The sequence below is a fragment of the Nyctibius grandis genome (genome assembly GCF_013368605.1).
Source record: "Nyctibius grandis isolate bNycGra1 chromosome W unlocalized genomic scaffold, bNycGra1.pri SUPER_W_unloc_1, whole genome shotgun sequence".
Classification (NCBI taxonomy): Eukaryota; Metazoa; Chordata; class Aves; order Nyctibiiformes; family Nyctibiidae; genus Nyctibius; species Nyctibius grandis.
The window spans coordinates 8,200,426-8,221,523 of NW_027167472.1; the positions used below are offsets into that span (position 1 = coordinate 8,200,426).

The following is a 21,098-nucleotide window of genomic DNA, read 5'->3' on the forward strand; positions in this document are numbered from 1 at the left end:
CTTCCCTCCTAAACAGGGCAGTCAATTAGGTCGGGAGGATAAGGAAACACCTACTCAATCCTTGAGCTCCTTTACAAATCTTAGTCTTTAGTTATAACATGCACTGTCTGGGGGACAAACAACTTTTCTGAAATAAGCAAGTTACTTAAGTAAGTTTTAATTTCAACTGTTAATTAAAATAACTTATTCTTGAATTTGAGACTTTGTACAACTGCAACTCAGAATTAATTATATAAAAGAGATAAAATTTATTTTAAAATGGGATTAGAAGAACAGGTTCTGGCACATTTTATCTTCAACGCACAGAAAGCCAGAGTAATATAGTATAAGTACAGATCCTGACAATAAAAAGAGATTATATATCCATGGAAGATACCTGTGGTCCTATAGGAACCATTCCTCTTGGAGGAGTCATTCTCTGCATTGGCCCACCCATGTTTGGATGCCCTGGAAAGAAAATTATGCAACCTGAACAACTATGCAATATACAAGCACCTTCTAAAACAACTTTAACAAATAATCCCTTAGTTTAACAGAGTTTACAAAGTTGCAGTAAGCTTTGAAACATAAAGAGAAAGACACAAGTTTGAGATCATAGTACTTTTGAACATTCCAAATAATTTCATACTTCACCTTGCTGTCGTGTTGGGTCCATCCCACTAGGCAATAATGGCTGACTTCCTGGGACACCTCCAAGTGCCTGCAGACATAGAATCAGTATTAAAAGGAGATAATACACTATAATTTGTGTTAAACATAATACAGGTATTTTGGTTTTAATTCTCAGATGTTTCTTCTGAATCAAGAGCAATCTGGAAGAGTTAACTCTCCTAAATGCCTAAAACCCTGATTATGGATTTGCACAAACAAAATCTTGGGCTTCCGTGGAATTATGTATAAATAATCTCCAAAATATACTCTTGCCTAATTTTCTTTCTTTTTTTCCCCAATTCTTCCTCCAATTTACCTTACCTATTTTTTAACCTCAGAACATTACCTATTTCTTGGTTACCTGTTAATTTATCCTAATCTTAAATTTTTACAGTTTTCCTTTTTAACCATTATTTTAACATCTTCCTTTAAGAGGCCAGAATGTGAAGATTGTGATCTTCTCTGAGAATGAGTCATAAATGAGCCAACTTCACAGTATTCAAAGGGTAAATTAGGGCTGTGATGTGAGTGATATTTTAGCTTCCACTCTGCCTTTCTCTTGAAGGACATCAATGCTAAAATAAGCTTATTATCAATCTACAGGAGAGTAGCACAAGAGTCACAAAACTTGCTCCTAAATCTTGCCTTCAAGCATGAAGATATATTGTGTTGTTACCTCACCTCTAGTTCAAATCAAACATATTTTTAAATACCCAGTTTTTTATCTGCCCTTTGAGTTTATAGTAACCTTTAGGTTTAAGGCTAATTTCTACAGTCTCTTCCCTATAGTTTAGTCAACTAGAAAAATGTTGTTGGAAAAAGATCTTTGTAGCTGATCCACAAAGTGCTATTTAACATTTCAGAACAACAACACATTTTCAGTAAAAATATATCTGGAGTGAATAAATCTGGTATTATGAAAGTAATTACTCAGACAAGAGAGTTATTGCTTACCGAGGGAATGGTTCAGTTACTCTTGACTTGGAAATACTGTGGTAGTTTGGGATATATACAAAGGGGAACCATCTGCAAATATTCCAAGGTTTATTTCCACAAGAGGTAGGAAATTCAAAATTAAGATCCACATTGTTACCTCATTTTAACACCTACTCAAAAGATATTCTATTGTAGTATTTATGGAATATATATTAATCTGAGACTATATAATTTAAATCAGAGTTTTATATTTACCTCAGTGGCTCCAAGTCAGGATGATATACAAGAACAACACATGAAATACACAGAGAATTGCCAAATATTAGTGAAGCAGGAACTGTTCATTTCTGTCAGAGATGACAGGTGATAAATAAGGACAAGGCAGGAGGAACTGCTGTAAGCCCATTTGACTGAAGACTTAACTCATGCAGTAATTAGTGTGGATAGTTACATAAGAGACTGCAGTTCCTTTCCAGTGTATCATATTACTTTTCAAGAAAACTGCACAGCACAGTGCATTGCCAAGAGCAGATGCTCTTGTAGGACTAGATGAGTGAGTACTAGAGGCACTTTAGGTGCATTACCGTGATACTCAGTATATGTGTCCTGGTTTGGACTAAAACAGAAACAGTTTGCCAGTTTCCATCCATCGCTGGGCACAGCCTGGACCTTCCCGGAGCCTGCCCTGCAGTGCTGGTGGTGACATAACATCATCAGGGGAGCTCGATCTTGGTTTTGTTTATATTTGTATTTATTATTATTATAATTTATTAAAGCTGTTTTAACGTTCCAACCCGTAAGTCTCTAGTTTAGGCTAGAACTTAAGAAAAAAAAGAGAGCCTATTTACTCTGGAAGAAGGGTCGGGTAACTTGGGAGGTCTATAGGGACGTTGCCAGGTCGTGTAGGGAGAAGATTAGAAGGGCCAAAGCTCAATTAGAGCTTGATTTGGCTGCTACAGTCAAAGACAACAAAAAAAGCTTTTACAAATACATCAACAGCAAAAGGAGGGTCAAGGAGAGCCTCCACCACTTGCTGAATGAGGAGGGTAGTGTAGTGTCAGGGGATGAGGAAAAGGCAGAGGTGCTCAATGCCTTCTTTGCCTCGGTCTTTAATGTCAGGACAGGTTGTCCTCAGGAGACTCGGCCCCCAGAGCCTGAAGTTAGAGACGGGGGGCTGTGTGAACCTCCCATAATCCAGGAGGAGACGGTTAGTGACCTGCTGTGCCAGTTGGACACCCACAAGGCTATGGGCCCGGATGGGATTCACCCCAGAGTAATGAAGGAACTGGCAAGTGAACTTGCCAAACCACTCTCGATTATCTACCGGCAGTCCTGGTTAACTGGAGAAGTTCCAGCTGACTGGAAATTAGCAAATGTAACGCCCATCTACAAGAAGGGCCGGAAGGATGATCCAGGGAACTATAGGCCTGTCAGCCTGACCTCGGTGCCAGGCAAGGTGATGGAACAGATCATCCTGAGTGCCATTACATGGCACATACAGGACAATCGGGGCATCGGGGCCAGCCAACATGGATTCATGAAAGGCAGGTCCTGCTTGACCAACCTGGTCTCCTTCTATGACCAAGTGACCCGCTTAGTAGATGAGGGCAGGGCTGTGGATGTATCTATCTAGACTTCAGTAAGGCATTCCACACTGTCTCCCACAGCATCCTCCTAGACAAACTGGCTGCCCGGGGCTTGGATGGGTGGACTCTTCAACGGGTTAAAAACTGGCTGGATGGCCGAGCCCAGAGAGTGGTGGGGAATGGGGCAAAGTCCAACTGGCGGCCGGTCATTAGCGGTGTTCCCCAGGGCTCAGTTCTGGGGCCGGTGCTGTTCAATATCTTTATAGATGATCTAGATGTAGGGATTGAGTGCACCCTCAGCAAATTTGCAGATGACACCAAGCTGGGTGGGAGTGTCCATCTGCTGGAGGGTAGGAAGGCCCTACAGAGGGATCTGGACAGGTTAGATAGATGGGCCGAGACCAACGGCATGAGGTTCAACAAGAACAAGTGCCGGGTCTTACACTTGGGCCACAACAACCCCATGCAGTGCTACAGGCTGGGGGAGGAGTGGTCAGAGAGCGGCCTGGTGGAAAGAGACTTGGGGGTGCTGATCGACAGCCGGCTAAACATGAGCCAGCAGTGTGCCCAGGTGGCCAAGAAGGCCAATGGCATCCTGGCCTCTATTAGGAACAGTGTAGCCAGCCGGTCTAGGGAAGTGATCGTCCCTCTGTACTCGGCACTGGTGAGGCCGCACCTTGAATCCTGTGTCCAGTTCTGGGCCCCGCACTTCAAGAGAGATGTTGAGGTGTTGGAGCGAGTCCAGAGGAGGGCGACCAAGCTGGGGAAGGGTCTGACCTATGAGGAACTGTGGGGTTCCCACGGGACAATGGTGGGAACAAGCTACTGAACGAGCTATGTCTAGGCATGTCCAGGGGGTGGTAATGGGGTGGTGATGAACTAGCCAATCATAATACAGAACAAGGGCCTTGGCTATGAGAAAAATAAGATATGGGGAAGTTGAAAAATAAGAAAGAATGCTGCACCTGCGAGATATAGCTTTTTAGCATAAGCCAATCAGAACTAATATAGAGGCGTGTGAACAAAGCATACTAACCAATCATAATAGAAATGACACGTACACAGAGCGTGCACAAAAATAGAACAGTATAAATGTACCCTCAATAGAATAGTATAAATGTACCCTCAGATACTGTTGCCGCTTGTCTGCGGCAAGCTCCGTTCGGTTGCTGGCTGGCCTGAAGCTATCCGCACCCCAGGGCCATTGAGCACTGACACCAATGTGAGGATGCAACAAATGGCGTTTATTTAACTGCGCAACAGCCTTATATAGTCGTCTTGTCCCGTACGAACTCGCACGATACTTGCACATCCTGCTCCTTTCGCCACGCCTACCTTCCGTTACAGCCCGAGATTTTCCGGTCGCCGTACCCTAATCTACCTACAAGATACGAAAATAAACGAGATCTGCTTAACGATCATATTGGTCTGCGTGCATTTATTCCGTGCCCTCTCGCGAACACCGACAAGGAAGGGCTGAGGGAGCTGGGGTTGTTTAGCCTGGAGAAGAGGAGGCTCAGAGGTGACCTTAGTGCAGTCTACAACTACCTGAAGGGAGGTTGTAGTGGAGTGGAAGTCGGCCTCTTCTCCCGGGCAGCTAGCGATAGGACAAGAGGACACAGCCTCAAGCTTGGCCAGGGGAGGGTCAGGTTGGACATTAGGAAGCATTTCTTCTCAGCAAGGGTCATTAGCCATTGGAAGGGGCTGCCCAGGGAGGTGGTGGAGTCACCATCTCTGGAGGGGTTTAAGAAAAGCCTGGCCATGGCACTTAGTGCCCTGGTCTAGTTGACAGGGTGGTGTCAGGGCAATGGTTGGACTCGATGATCCCAGAGGGCTCTTCCAATCTGGTTGATTCTGTGATTCCTTTTCCCTTTTCCTTCCCCTTCTGGGGGGGAGGAGGGTTAATAGAGAGCATTTGCCACCAGTTTAATAGCCGGCCCAACTTTAAACCGTGACAATATGATAACTTTCCTTACTAAAAAGCTTAAAACTAGCTCAGATATCCTTATACAGCACTGCACTGTGCTGTGTATGCATGCCCTTTTTTACACCTCCTTGCATAAGAATGCATTGCAGTAGGGATTATATTTAAGGGATAGAATTAGAGTTACAGTGGGAACTTTAACTCTGATTTTTACTGAGTTTCAGGTAATCAAAATTTCAACCTTAAAGCTGCATTACAATAGTTTATTACTTCCAGACGCTGCCCATATGTACTGTAACTTACAGTATGGCAGCATTGCCGAAAGCAGTAATTCATGAATGCAGCACAATGTAAATGAATTGCAGGAGTTGTAATTCACTAAGATTACGTTACAGGTTGTCTTCATTTAGCCCACACCCAGGGTTAAACAATAGCATTTTTTCTCTCACCCAATGTCCCTTCCCCAAATGAGGAAGGGAATGGGGAAAAGGAGAAGGAGACACATGGGATGAAGTTAACCAGATTTTAATGAAATGAAGAAATCAATATAAATGACAACACAAAACAGACAAAAATATACTCATTCATAAATCACTGGCAAGCTGCTCTAGGAATCACAACAAACAGGGAGAAGAGGCAAAGAGAGCAAGGGGGGAAAAAAAACCCACCTCTTCCCCCCAAACCCTCCCTTTTATAGTGAGCTTGATGTCAATGATCTAGAACACACCTGTGGGCCAGCCAGGGTCAGCTGCCCTGGGTTTAACTGCTGAGGGCCTTGATCACCATGGCTGGCCACACACTGAAACCAAATCCCAGTGAAACCAGGACACAGATCTAATCTGAAAATAATATAATGTACAGACAAAAATAGCTGAAAAATAGTTCTGAAACTAAAACTACAAGTTGGTAGCACTTTTATAGCATTTACCACATCCAGTTTTTACCAGCCAGTATTTATATAATTGAGAAACATAGAAAGAGAAATAAAAAAAGTGAAAGCCAAATGCTTGTGTATCTTTGGCTAACATTATTGAAAGGTGCAAAAAGTAGGAAGATATCTGATACTGAGTTACAGTACATCTATAACAAATATTTAACTAAAGCCCCAATATTGCACTCTCATATTATCCCTTGATGATCACTTCAGGAATGATAAGTCACCTATTTCCCTTGTGAGAAAGTAGCTATGCTATAGATAACTTAACCTGCTCTCAATCATCATCAAGAGGTACATTTGAAGAAGTCTTGCAACCGGAAGTGTCCAGCTCACTAAAATCTAAAATTCAACTTTCTGGCAATGTTGTGCCAGTGCTCAAGATCATTTTGTTGACATTGTGCCATACAGACATAAACAATAGCCAGAACTGAGGTTGGAGCAGAAGAGTCTCCTCATCAAGCTGTGACCACAGGAAAAGCAGTCCTGGAAGTCTAAGCTGCACAAAAAAACCCAAACCTATTCCAGCTATCCTATCAACCTTTTCCAATCTTTTAATTGACTCAGTTTCACTTTCAGAGCTCAATTGATAATTTCCATCTGCTTATCTCTAACTTTTCATCTGCTAAAACTACTGTTTTCTCCTCATCTATCTACACTAAGGAGAACAAAAATGAAAAAAATTGTAAAAATGCAAAAGTTATCTGCTTCCAGAACCATCTTTTCACAGATGGGCCAATAAAGGTCTCTGTTGACAAACAGCAGCTCATTACTCATTCTGTAAGAGGCACAGTGTACTTTGTGATATCTTTACCTCACCAATAATCTCCATAACTGCAAAGTAAAAATACTTTACACATCTAACAAGGAATAGGAGGGAGTGATGCATTTTATGCACAATTAAAAAAAATTCTCAGTGCTAACTGCTTAATGTGGTTAGGAAATTTTACAGAATATACCAACCATGGAGACATTCTGCCGCCTTCTCAGAGGAGACACCACTGATTGGCTAAGGTTAATGAAGCACTGCACAAGACAACTATATTCTCCCTCTGTAGACAGGCTTAATACACAATAAATTTTGAGGTGTAGGCACTAATTAAGCATAGGAAAGTGAGCTGAGTGGTGTGTCTTATCACACACCATATCAAAATAACCATTTAATGATCAGACAAAATGAAGCAGAGAGAAACTGAGTTTTGTATGTCAGAGAACTTCATAGCTAATGAGAGAACATTCCCTGTTCTCAATACTGCACCATGCCCCTGGAACACAAATGTGCATCAGTGATAAATTCTTACCTGATTGGGTATTCTTAAAGGTGGCCTTGGACCTCCAGGGTATCGAGGGGAGATGAAAGGCTACAGAAAAAAAAAGTAGTGCTGAATAATTCAAGTTAGCTTGTAAATACTGTGTTAAGTCATTGGGCACATGGCTTGTGTCATGCTCAAACCTCAGGAATCCAGCTTACATGCTTCCATAGAGCATCCAGTACATTATTCTGCAGTGTTTAGCTATAACTAAATAAATTTAAAGTTTCTTAGTGTATCTATCTAAGATACATTATTTTAAAATATAAAATTTTGCTACAGCTATTGTGAAGGCAGATATAAACAACTTGATGCATCAACTATGAAGAATAAGAAACCATTTAGATCATATAATCACACAACTAATTTTTTGACTGGATAAGGGGGAATACAAAGGAAAAATGTTCTTGGAAGACTCAAGAGGTAAATAACAGCATAATAATTAGCAAATACTTTCCCTTCACTTTTTTATAATAATACAGTAAAATACAATACAAGATTTAACCTGTGAGGGTCTGTATTTCAAGTTTATGTCAGAAATATCTAGAACTTTGGTGGTTATGGATCTAGAACTTTTGTTGGTGGTGAACTATATTAACTCAGTATTGTACTCCTTCAATCCCTCCATGCTCATTACAACTCTTCCTCTCTCAAAATCAAATATCCACTCAATTCTCATACCGTCCTGCACTCTGTGAGATTCCAGTGGCTCTTCGCTACTACTATACTACTTTGTAGCCTAGAAAAAAGTTCAATCCCTTAAACTAGGTCCAGAAATAAATTATAAACAAATGGTAGCATCAGCAAATAGCTTTAACATCTCTACTTGTTCCATCTCAAAGTGTGACAGCAATCTAGAAATCTAAAAAGCAGGGAGATTAGTGGCAAGTTTGAGATCTATAGGAAAAAGGCACAAACATCTGACTAAACATATGATGAAGAGGATTATTTTGGCAAGCAAACATACCTATAATTCCAGAAGAAAATGAAGACTAAATGTACACTTTGACTGTGAATACAGGGACAAAAAAGACTGTTTCCTTGAAGAGCTTGAGGGGGAAAAAAAAAAAATCTTTCCATGAGGTTTCCTCTCAAACCTTCTACTAATACACTAGCATCTTCTCTCCTGTGCCTAAATTGCTGTGCACTGGGAAAGCAAAAATGCCATAAAACTTTATATTATGAAACAGAAGCTCACTTCCATTTGTGAAACTGCCTAGCAGTAATAGGAGAAATGAAAGATATAAAAGAAAGGAGTCTCATAGAACTTCCCAAGAGAAATCTCTTATGACAAATGAGATATTGCAGAAACCCACTCTTTGGGATTTTTTGGAAATAAAACAAATGGACCTAACCAGAAACCATCTCCTCTACTATAGCTAAGGAACACAAACAGGTCACTAAAACTCTATGGTCAATATCGTTGCTTCATGAATGAATGGCATATTTGGGCTTTGTCAGCTGTACTGTTATAAACTAAAATGTCAGTTATAATCATTATTAGCAATCCATGCAGTAATATTAGCAATAACTAGCAACAGAATTATGTTACTAATAATTAGTAATATTTTTCACATGATCTGCAGAAAAAAAATTTACTGAACCTTTCACATGTCAGAATCAGATGAAAGTTGTAATAATCGTCTACATAAACACATGTTCCAAAAAGATACTAGAAAGAAATTTAGAATACGGCAGGTTTACAAACTGGAGAATAAATGTTAAATGACAGTTGTGAAAAGATTACATTATTAAAAAGAGCCTTTGAAATTATGTGCTATAAAACAGGGAGGCTTCTTCATGCCCTCTATCTGATGGTGAGATTCTATGATAAAAAGAGAGAAAAAAGGGGTATGTGCGTGGTGAAGGTTGTAAATGTGATCCTTGTGAAGCAGTAAGAGTGGGAGGAAATCAGTATCTAAACAGTTGCCTTAAAGGTCAACTAATTGCATTCCATGGAGTGCAGCACACTAGCGTACTTGATTTACTATATTCAGCAAACAGTACTTTAAGTTTATTTACAGTTGTACATCTCATAAAAGGGATGTCAGCAATATCTCTCAAGTCAACCATATTTTAACATAGTATCATATCACAGAATCACAGAATCACAGAATGTTAGGGATTGGAAGGGACCTCGAAAGATCATCTAGTCCAATCCCCCTGCCGGAGCAGGATTGCCTAGACCATATCACACAGGAACGCATCCAGGCGGGTTTTGAATGTCTCCAGAGAAGGAGACTCCACAACCTCTCTGGGCAGCCTGTGCCAGTGTTCAGTCACCCTCACCGTAAAGAAGTTTTTCCTCATATTTAAGTGGAACCTCCTGTGTTCCAGCTTGCACCCATTGCCCCTTGTCCTGTCAAGGGATGTCACTGAGAAGAGCCTGGCTCCATCCTCTTGACACTTGCCCTTTACATATTTATAAACATTAATGAGGTCCCCCCTTAGTCTCCTCTTCTCTAAGCTAAAGAGACCCAGCTCCCTCAGCCTCTCCTCATAAGGGAGATGTTCCACCCCCTTAATCATCTTCGTGCCTCTGCGCTGGACTCTCTCTAGCAGTTCCCTGTCCTTCTTGAACTGAGGGGCCCAGAACTGGACACAATATTCCAGATGCGGCCTCACCAGGGCAGAGTAGAGGGGGAGGAGAACCTCTCTCGACCTGCTGACCACACCCCTTCTAATACACCCCAGGATGCCATTGGCCTTCTTGGCCACAAGGGCACACTGCTGGCTCATGGTCATCCTGTTGTGTGGAAGACCCTCAGCCTGCAAACAGCTGTGCTTTACTTGGGGAGCAGAAGATTTGCTTGGGAACACTGCACTGAGAATAGTTTTTGCTTGCTTCTAAGATAAAGGAGCCGAGACCAGTTCACAGGGCTTTTTGAGGCATGAAGGAAGTAAACATGTGTTGAAGGTCAGTTCTGAACACAGAGCTGAAAACAGGGAATGGTTGTTGATGTTTTGAGTCCAGAACACTGGCTCTTCCCAGAATGGGTGATGAGTGCTTAGCGTGTGAATGTTGATGTTATCTTGAACTGCCTAGTCTGGCTCCTGCATTGTAGCAGTTAAATAGGGTAGTAGCATAACAATAAAGAGCCTTAGGCCTTTCGGCTTCAGGCCCTTGTATCCTCGATCTCAGAGTCTGTGCCTTCCTTGCCGCCCGCCGCACTGTTGTCCACTAGGACCCCCAGGTCCCTTTCCCCTACGCTGCTCTCCAACAGGTCTGCCCCCAACTTGTACTGGTACATGGGGTTGTTCTTGCCCAGATGCAGGACTCTACACTTGCCCTTGTTATATTTCATTAAATTTCTCCCCGCCCAACTCTCCAGCCTGTCCAGGTCTCTCTGAATGGCTGCGCAGCCTTCTGGGGTGTCAGCCACTCCTCCCAGTTTGGTGTCATCAGCGAACTTGCTGACAGTGCACTCTATTCCCTCATCCAAGTCATTAATGAATATATTGAATAGCACTGGTCCCAGTACCGACCCTTGAGGGACTCCGCTAGACACAGGCCTCCAACTGGACTCTGTCCCATTGACCACCACTCTCTGGCTTCTTTCCTTCAGCCAGTTCACAATCCACCTCACTACCCGATCATCCAGACCACACTTCCCCAGTTTAGCTGCGAGGATGCTGTGGGAGACCGTGTCAAACGCTTTACTGAAATCGAGATAGACCACATCCACAGCTTTGCCATCATCTAGCCACCGGGTTACGTCCTCATAAAAGGCTATCAAGTTGGTTGAGCATGACTTCCCCTTGGTGAAGCCATGCTGAGTGCCCCTAATGATCCCCCTATCCTTGATGTGCCTAGAGACAGCACCAAGGACAAGTTGTTCCATCACCTTTCCGGGGATGGAGGTGAGGCTGACCGGTCTATAGTTACCCGGGTCCTCCTTCTTGCCCTTTTTGAAGACTGGAGTGACATTCGCTTTCCTCCAGTCCTCAGGCACCTCTCCCGTTGCCCACGACTTAGCAAAGATGATGGAGAGTGGCCTAGCAATGACTTCCGCCAGCTCCCTCAGCACCCGCGGGTGCATCCCATCAGGGCCCATGGATTTATGGACGTCCAGGTTGCTTAATTGGTCCCTGACCCAGCCCTCATCTACCAAGACAGATTCCTCCTCTATCCTGACTTCTTCTGGGGCCGCAGGGGTCCGGGGCTCCTCAGGACAGCCTCCAGCAGTATAGACAGAGGCAAAGAAGGCATTCAGTAACTCCGCCTTCTTTTTATCCTCTGTCTCCAGGGCCCCCACCTCATTCATCAGTGGGCCTACATTGCCTCTAGTGTTGGTTTTACCTGCAATGTATTTGAAGAAGCCCTTTCTGTTGTCCTTGACCTCTCTTGCAAGGTTTAATTCCAAGGAGGCCTTAGCTTTCCTAGTTGCCTCCCTACATCCTCTGACAACAGACTTATATTCCTCCCAAGTGGCCAGCCCCTCCTTCCACGATCTGTACACCCTCTTCTTCCACTTGAGTTTGCCCAGCAGTTCCCTGTTTAACCATGCAGGTCTCCTGGTACCCTTCCTTGACTTCCTACCTGTTGGGATGCTCTGATCTTGAGCTCGGAAGAAGCAGTCCTTGAATGCTAACCAACTATCTTGGGCCCCCTTACCTTCTAGTACCCTGTCCCATGGGATTTCCCCTAGCAATTGCTTGAAAAGGCCAAAGTTGGCCCTCCTGAAGTCCAGGGTTGTGATTCTGCTAGCTATTCTGGTCCTGCCACATGAGATCCTGAACTCTACCATCTCATGGTCACTACAAGCAAGGCTGCCCTCAACCTTCACCGCTTCAACCAGACCCTCCTTGTTAGTGAGGATAAGATCCAGCAGCGCTCCTCTCCTAGTTGGCTCATCCACCATTTGCATCAGAAAGTTATCATCAATGCACTGGAGGAACCTCCTGGACTGGGGATGGCTGGCTGAGTAGGCCTCCCAGCAAATATCAGGGTAGTTGAAATCCCCCACAACAACCAGACCCTGTAATTGCGAGACTGCTCTCAGCTGCCTGTAGAAGGCCTCATCACCCTCCTCATCCTGATCCGGTGGCCTGTAATAGACACCCACAACAGTATCACCCCTGCCAGCCTGCCCCTTAATTCGCACCCACAAACTCTCAACTCGCTCCTGATCCGCCCCTGGACAGAACTCAGTACATTCTAGCTGCTCACTCACATAAAGAGCAACTCCACCACCTCTCCTTAGCGGCCTGTCTTTCCTGAATAGGACATAGCCATCCATGACCACATTCCAGTCATGTGAGGCGTCCCACCAAGTCTCTGTGATTGCCACTAGATCATAGCCCCCCGACCGAACACGGATTTCTAACTCCTCCTGTTTATTCCCCATGCTGCGTGCATTGGTGTACAGGCATGTCAGGGAGCGAGCTGGGCACACCGATTTCACCCCAGGGGGATGGGAGGCCTCCTGGTCTGCCTCAACACTAGAGCGTTGCCCCAGTGGTGCAAGCCCAGCTACTACCCCATCCCCCTTCGGATCTAGTTTAAAGCTCTCCGAATGAGCCCTGCTAATTCCTGTCCCAGAACCCTTTTGCCCCTACGACATAAACCTTTCCCATGTATTACCGTCACGCCTGGTGTCTTATAAAACCAGCCATTATCAAAGAACCCAAAGCCCTGCCTGTAGCACCAGTCTCGTAGCCAGGCATTAATAGAGAGAATCCTACTATTCCATCCCACGTCATCACCTGAAAATGGAAGGAGGGAGGAGAAAACAACTTGTGCCCCAGACTCTTTCACCAACCGTCCTAGGGCCTTGTAGTCTTTCTTCATCCCCCTCAGACTACGGGATGCAGCTTCTTCCCCACCTGTCTGGAAGATCAGCAGGGGGTAGTAGTCTGTGGCCTTCACCAGGTTGGGGAGTTTCCTGGTGATATCCCTGATTCGGGCTCCAGGCAGGCTGCAGACCTCCCTGTGATGGGGGTCAGCTCTGCATATTGGGCCCTCAGATCCCTTTAGGAAGGAGTCTCCAACCACTAAAACTCTTCTCTTCTTCCTTGTGGAGGAGGTAGCTATACGCCTGTCAGGTTTTTCTGACTGTGGTGGGACCTCTGATATAGGTTGCCTCTCCACCACATCCCCATTGGACCGGCTGTATTCCACTAGGGCTTCATATCTATTGCTCAGAGGCACCTGTGGAGGCAAGGTAGGCAAGGAGGGCACTCGCCTTTTGCCACGGCCATAGACTTGCCTCCACTCACTCCTCTCCTCTAGGTTATTGTTTTCCACCTGAGAGGGGCAGAGTACAGGGGTCCCTCGATCCTGGGAGCTCTCCGGCAGGTGCTCCCATTTTTGTTGCAGGGAGGGCAGAGCCTGGCTCCACCAGTCTATCTCCATTTCAGCCTCCCGAATGCTCCTAAGCCTTTCTACTTCGGCTTGAAGCCTTTCAACCTGGCTTTGCAGCTGTGCCGCTCGGCCGAGCAGATCATCTACCTGCTCACAGCGCACACAGCCCCCTGACACCACAGAGACGCTGTGGCATTCCCTGCAGCCTTCGACCTGCACCATCGCCTCCTTCCGTGGGAACTCTGTCTGGGTTCCCACATCCATTTTGGTCTTCTTCCGCCGGGTAGATACCATTGTATTACATGATATTATTATATAATAGTGCATAATTCACAGAATGTCTACTCTTTCAACTTTTATATTTCCTTTCAAGCAGGATGGAACTCATTTTATCACCTTTAATTCTACTATGTCCTCTCTCTTCCCAATGGGTTTACTCTTCTATTCAGTTTATAAAAATACCAAAAAAAATAGCAACATATTTTTGTACAGAATCAAAAGCTTATAAAAAGTGCTTTTCATCCTCATGTCAATGCTGCAGAAAATGTAAGAGTACAAAGTTCTGAAACAGTTCCTCCCGCTGCTTTAAGTAGAGGTTTACTCATACAAAATCAAAATTTTACTTTTCAAAATATGACTCCTGTCGTTTCCAGTGCTGAAAAAAATGGTAATGCCCTGGAAAACCAGGAAACTACATGAGGATTAGGGGAAGACAATAGTTTAAACAGTTCAAAGAGGTTTAAAAAGAAACAAAAAATTTCAAAATCAATGTAGATACACATTATGGACCTGCAAAGATCAGTCTGAGAGATATCTGTATCGTTTAACTTTAGTCATGTAATTTAGCAGCAGGAATTAGGTATCTTCATTCCTTGTACAAACAACAACCCCTCAGTGGACAATTCAAAATAGCTTTAAAGGAATGCTGGAAGACTTCTCCCTCCTTATCTTTCTTACTGTTGGATGCTTGTTCAAATTAGCAATTTGGGAGGATGTTCTGTGAGTGCAAAGAGGCTGACATAGAGGATCATGTACCCAGCAGATCCCTGGCCAGTAGAACAGTTTCTAGACTAACACATGTGAGCTAGATTAAAGTGACTGCAAGAACTGAGTGAACCTGTAAATGGCCTGGTTTCACTACACACTGTCAGAAGAGATGTAAAGGTGCCATCTGTACTTATTTGGGAGGCTTCACTGATCAATGACTTCAAAAAAGGACAGACTTTTTATATCCTTTCACATAAGCTTAAAAATTTTTTTTCTTTTTATATGTAAATAGTTCACTATTTCTGTTTTGAAATGCAGAGATGTATGTTGTTACTGTTTTTTAATTCACTAACTTTGGTTATTTTCACTACCTATGTGCTATTTAAATTCAGGTTTTTTTTATAGCTAATAGTAATGCTAGGCAGGAAAAGAAATGGAAAAGTTATTTTTGCTCTGTCTTACTGTAATAATGCTCTACTAGAGCATTAGGTCAGCTCTACTAAAGCACAACAAGGCTAAAAGTAATATATTAGAATAATATGGATTGAGCTAATATAAGAATGAACAACTGCCACTAGATGTCATGACAGCCTTACATTACTTTGGTGGGTTGGCTTTATGTAAGAGCAATATGTAACATCTGTATTTCAAACATGCTGTTGACACATTATTCCCATGTCTATCCTAGTATTTCTGATGATCAAAACTGGTGAATGAAGCAAACTACATGACAATTCCTTTACATTATATATGCACTTTAGAAATAAGGTTTAGAGGTTAGCTCAACTAGAACAAATCTTACCAAATTTGCTACGAAGCAGTAACACATTTAAAAACATACTTATATGTGCAAAAGGTATAGTCAGTGGTAGAATTTAATTTAAAAAAAATCTACCAAATTAAAAAAGTGAACTGTGAATTATAAGCAACCTGTTTCCTTCAAATCTCAGTTGGCATTTGATGACAAGTATTTAGCAGTGTCTCCCAGGTGAGTTAAGTACAACCTCAATGTTTTTATCTACCTGAGTGCATTGAAAAAAAAAGACTCTTTTATATAGATGCAGACATGGCAAAGTTTTGGTCAGGCAGGTAAGAAAAGAGGTGAAGATAACTGGGGGTCTCATTAAATATGCATTTAAATGTTTCTCATAATTGCACTGCAAAATTAAGCAACCTGATTCAGATCTTCCGCAGTGCAAATTGTTACTAACTTGGAGAAACACAATGAATTCCACTGGATTAGAACCTAAAACTCTGTATTTACCTATGTTAAAACTGAAAAAAATAACTAAAAGGCAAAGAAAATCCTATAAAACCAACACTCTTCACGTTTTTAAAAAATTGAACATACTTCAGTGAACAAAAGCTCCAAAACTTTCCTCTGGCCTTTGTTTATTTACTTAGTAAAGCTGATAATATAGACAAAGATCACAAAGAAATATTTTGTGAAAATACAAATGTAATAAACCTCAATTTTGTTAGCTGATCTCAAAATCAATAAAGAGATAGACGGAAATGAGATAGCACTGTACTACCTGAAGAGTACTGGTATGTACCTGAATGCAACTTGCACTTAAAACGGGTGCACTGGCATGTATCATAGAATAGAAGTGTACTGGGAATTCAAAATTTCCATGACAAAACATTCAAATGTTCAAGTAAATATTTTTTCATTCATACCATACTATGATATGCAAGTACAAAATATTAATATCTTTGGATCTTATTGTCCTCAGGAAGAACAGAGTGAAGCTAGTACTAAATACTTTTAAGATCTCACTAGGCCTAAATCTAACAGAACTTTCAAATATAACACTTCTCTACTGTACAGAACTGTTGTGAAAAAAGCTGTACTAAGACCAGAAACTGGAAGTAAGATTGATAAAATCTTAACCTCTTTGAATTCTATGAACTAATCCCTTCTGATCACAATTGAACGACTTGACTTCACCTGAGATTATTTTCATTGAATCATAGAATGGTTTGGGTTGGAAGGGACCTTAAAGATCATCTAGTTCCAACCTCCCCTGTCATGGGCAGGGACACCTTTCACTATCAGGTAGCTCAAAGCCCTGGCCAACCTGACCTTGAACACTTCCAATGATGGAGCATCCACAACTTCTCTGGGAAACCTGTTCCAGTGTCTCACCACCCTCATTCTAAGGAGTTTCTTCCTTATGTCCAATATAAACCTACCCTCTTTCAGTTTAAAACTGTTATCCCTTGTCCTGTCACTACAGGCTCTGGTAAAAAGTCCCTCTCCGTCATTCTTACAAGCCCCCTTTAAGTATTGAAAGGATGCAATAAGGTCTCCCTGGAGCCTTCTCTTCTCCAGGCTGAACAGCCCCAGCTTTCTCAGCCTCTCTTCATAGGAGAGGTGCTCCAGCCCTCTGAGCATCTTCGTGGCCCTCCTCTGGACTCGCTCCAACAGCTCCATGTCCTTCTTATGTTGGGGCCCCCAGAGCTGGATGCAGTACTCCAGGTGGGGTCTCACGAGAGCAGAGTAGAGGGGGAGAATCACCTCCCTCGACCTGCTGGCCACGCTGCTTTTGATGCAGCCCAGGATACAGTTGGCTTTCTGGGCTGCAAGCGCACATTGCCGGCTCATGTCCAATTTTTCATCCACCAGTATCCCCAAGTCCTTCTCCACAGGGCTGCTCTCAATCCATTCATCCCCTAGCCTATATGGATATCAGGGGTTGCCCTAACCCAGGTGCAGGACCTTGCACTTGGCCTTGTTGAACTTCATGCGGTTCACATGGGCCCACTCCTCAAGCTTGTCCAGGTCCCTCTGGATGACATCCTTTCCCTCAGGTGTGTTGACCGCACCACTCAGCTTGGTGTCATCTGCATACTTGCTGAGGATGCACTCAATCCCACTGTCCATGTCATTGATGAAGATATTGAATAGTATTGGTCCCAGTATGGACCCTTGAGGGACACCACTCGTTACTGGTTTCCACTTGGACATTGAACTGTTGACTGTAACTCTTCAGACACAGCCATTCAACCAATTCCTTATCCATCTAACAGTCCAACCATCAAACTCATATCTCTCCAATTCAGAGGCAAGAATATTGTGGGGGACCGTATCAAAGGTCATACAGAAGTCCTGGTAGGTGACATCCTTAGCTCTTCCCTTATTCACCAATGCAGTCACTCCATCGTAGAAAGCCACTAAATTAGTCAGGCATGATTTTCCCTTGGTTAAGCCATGTTGACTGTCTCTAATCACCTCCCTGTCACTCATATGTCTTGGCGTGTCTTCCAGGAGGATCTGTTCCATGATCTTACTGGGCACGACGGTAAAGATGACTGATCAGTCATTCCCAGGGTCCTCCTTTTTATCCTTTTTGAAAACAGATGTGATGTTTCCCTCTTTCCAGTCACTCAGGACTTCACCTGACTGCCATGACTTTTCAAATATCATGGAGAGTGGCTTGGCAACTACATCAGCCAATTCCCTCAGGACCGTGGGATGCATCTTGTTGGGTCCCATGGACTTGTGTATGTTCAGGTTCCTCAGGTGGTCTCAAACCTGATCTTCTCCTACGATGGGAGGGCCTTCATTCCCCCAGTTCCTGCCTTGAGGTTCAGGGGCTTGAGAGATGTGGGAAGAGAGATTGCCAGTGAAAACGGAAGCAAAAAGTTGTTGAGTACCTCAGCCTTCTCCATGACTGCTGTCACCAGATCCCCTGTCTCATTTATGGAGGAGGGGGGTGGTACAATTTTTTTGGTCTTCCTTTTCTGACCAACACACCTGTAGAAGCCCTTCTTATGATTCTTCACAACCCTTGCCAAATTCAGCTCCAGCTGTGCCATAGCTTTCCTGAGCCTACCCCTACACATTCGGGCAGCATCCCTATATTCTTCCCAGGCTACACATCCCTGGTTCCACTGCCTGTGAATTTCCTTCTTACACTTTAGTTCAACCAGGAAATCCTTACTCAGTGTCCTGGTTTCAGCTGGGATAGAGTTAATTTTCTTCCTAGCAGCTGGCCAGAGCATCCCAACAAGTAGGAAGTCAAGGAAGGGTACCAGGAGACCTGCATGGTTAAACAGGGAACTGCTGGGCAAACTCAAGTGGAAGAAGAGGGTGTACAGATCATGGAAGGAGGGGCTGGCCACTTGGGAGGAATATAAGTCTGTTGTCAGAGGATGTAGGGAGGTAACTAGGAAAGCTAAGGCCTCCTTGGAATTAAACCTTGCAAGAGAGGTCAAGGACAACAGAAAGGGCTTCTTCAAATACATTGCAGGTAAAGCCAACACTAGAGGCAATGTAGGCCCACTGATGAATGAGGTGGGGGCCCTGGAGACAGAGGATAAAAAGAAGGCGGAGTTACTGAATGCCTTCTTTGCCTCTGTCTATACTGCTGGAGGCTGTCCTGAGGAGCCCCGGACCCCTGAGGCCCCAGAAGAAGTCAGGATAGAGGAGGAATCTGTCTTGGTTGATGAGGGCTGGGTCAGGGACCAATTAAGCAACCTGAACACCCATAAATCCATGGGCCCTGATGGGATGCACCCGCGGGTGCTGAGGGAGCTGGCGGAAGTCATTGCTAGGCCACTCTCCATCATCTTTGCTAAGTCGTGGGCAACGGGAGAGGTGCCTGAGGACTGGAGGAAAGCGAATGTCACTCCAGTCTTCAAAAAGGGCAAGAAGGAGGACCCGGGGAACTATAGACCGGTCAGCCTCACCTCCATCCCCGGAAAGGTGATGGAACAACTTGTCCTTGGTGCTGTCTCTAGGCACATCAAGGATAGGGGGATCATTAGGGGCAGTCAACATGGCTTCACCAAGGGGAAGTCATGCTCAACCAACTTGATAGCCTTTTATGAGGACGTAACCCGGTGGATAGATGATGGTAAAGCTGTGGATGTGGTCTATCTCGATTTCAGTAAAGCGTTTGACACGGTCTCCCACAGCATCCTCGCAGCTAAACTGAGGAAGTGTGGTCTGGATGATCGGGTAGTGAGGTGGATTGTGAACTGGCTGAAGGAAAGAAGCCAGAGAGTGGTGGTCAGTGGGACAGAGTCCAGTTGGAGGCCTGTGTCTAGCGGAGTCCCGCAAGGGTCGGTACTGGGACCAGTTCTATTCCATATATTCATTAATGACTTGGATGAGGGAATAGAGTGCACTGTCAGCAAGTTCGCTGATGACACAAAACTGGGAGGAGTGGCTGACACACCGGAAGGCTGCGCAGCCATTCAGAGAGACCTGGACAGGCTGGAGAGTTGGGCGGGGAGAAATTTAATGAAATATAACAAGGGCAAGTGTAGAGTCCTGCATCTGGGCAAGAACAACCCCATGTACCAGTACAAGTTGGGGGCAGACCTGTTGGAGACCAGCGTAGGGGAAAGGGACCTGGGGGTCCTAGTGGACAGCAGGATGACCATGAGCCAGCAGTGTGCCCTTGTGGCCAAGAAGGCCAATGGCATCCTGGGGTGTATTAGAAGGGGTGTGGTTAGCAGGTCGAGAGAGGTTCTCCTCCCCCTCTACTCTGCCCTGGTGAGGCCGCATCTGGAATATTGTGTCCAGTTCTGGGCCCCTCAGTTCAAGAAGGACAGGGAACTGCTAGAGAGAGTCCAGCGCAGAGCCACGAAGGTGATTAAGGGGGTGGAACATCTCCCTTATGAGGAGAGGCTGAGGGAGCTGGGTCTCTTTAGCTTGGAGAAGAGGAGACTGAGGGGGGACCTCGTTAATGTTTATAAATATGTAAAGGGCAAGTATCATGAGGATGGAGCCAGGCTCTTCTCAGTGACATCCCTTGACAGGACAAGGGGCAATGGGTGCAAGCTGGAACACAGGAGGTTCCACATAAATATGAGGAAAAACTTCTTTACAGTGAGGGTGACCGAACACTGGCACAGGCTGCCCAGAGAGGGTGTTGAGTCTCCTTCTCTGGAGACATTCAAAACCCGCCTGGATGCCTTCCTGTGTGATATGGTCTAGGCAATCCTGCCCCGGCAGGGGGATTGGACTAGATGATCTTTCGAGGTCCCTTCCAATCCCGAACATTCTGTGATTCTGTGTAATACTGTATTTTGGATTTAGGATGAGAAGAATGTTAATAACCGAATGTTGTTGCCGAGAAGTGCTTACACTAAGCCAAGGACTTTTCAGCTTCTCATACTGCCCTGCCAGTGAGGAGGCTGGGGGTGCACAAGAAGCTGAGAGGGGACACAGCCGGGACAGCTGACCCAAAGTGTCCAAAGGGATATTCCATACCATATGACGTCATGCTGAACATGCTGAACAATAAAATTGGGGGGAGTTGGCTGGGGGGCGGTGGCTGCTCAGGGACTGGCTGGGCATCAGACAGCGGGTGGTGAGTAATTGCATTGTGCATCACTTGTTTTGTATATTCTTTTATCATTATTATTATTTTCCCTTCCTTTTCTGTCCTATTAAACTGTCTTTATCTCAAGCATGAATTTTACCTTTTTTTTCTGATTCTCTCCCCCATCC

The 21,098-nt window shown here is 44.3% G+C and overlaps 1 protein-coding gene across 17 annotated transcripts in view; it reads right to left on the reverse strand.

Annotated features, from left to right (window-relative positions):
• LOC137677132 (single-stranded DNA-binding protein 2-like) overlaps positions 1–21,098 on the reverse strand; it is a 205,831-nt gene that overhangs the window by 42,046 nt on the left and 142,687 nt on the right. For 10 of the 17 annotated variants that reach the window (XM_068424336.1, XM_068424333.1, XM_068424325.1 and 7 more), the window contains 3 exons: positions 7,333–7,392; positions 634–700; positions 377–447 (listed from right to left, as the gene is read on the reverse strand). In XM_068424336.1, coding sequence (XP_068280437.1) covers positions 377–447; positions 634–700; positions 7,333–7,392 — 198 coding nt within the window. The remainder of the gene's footprint in view (positions 1–376; positions 448–633; positions 701–7,332; positions 7,393–21,098) is intronic. The other 7 variants (XM_068424330.1, XM_068424328.1, XM_068424334.1 and 4 more) reach the window with 3 other exon arrangements.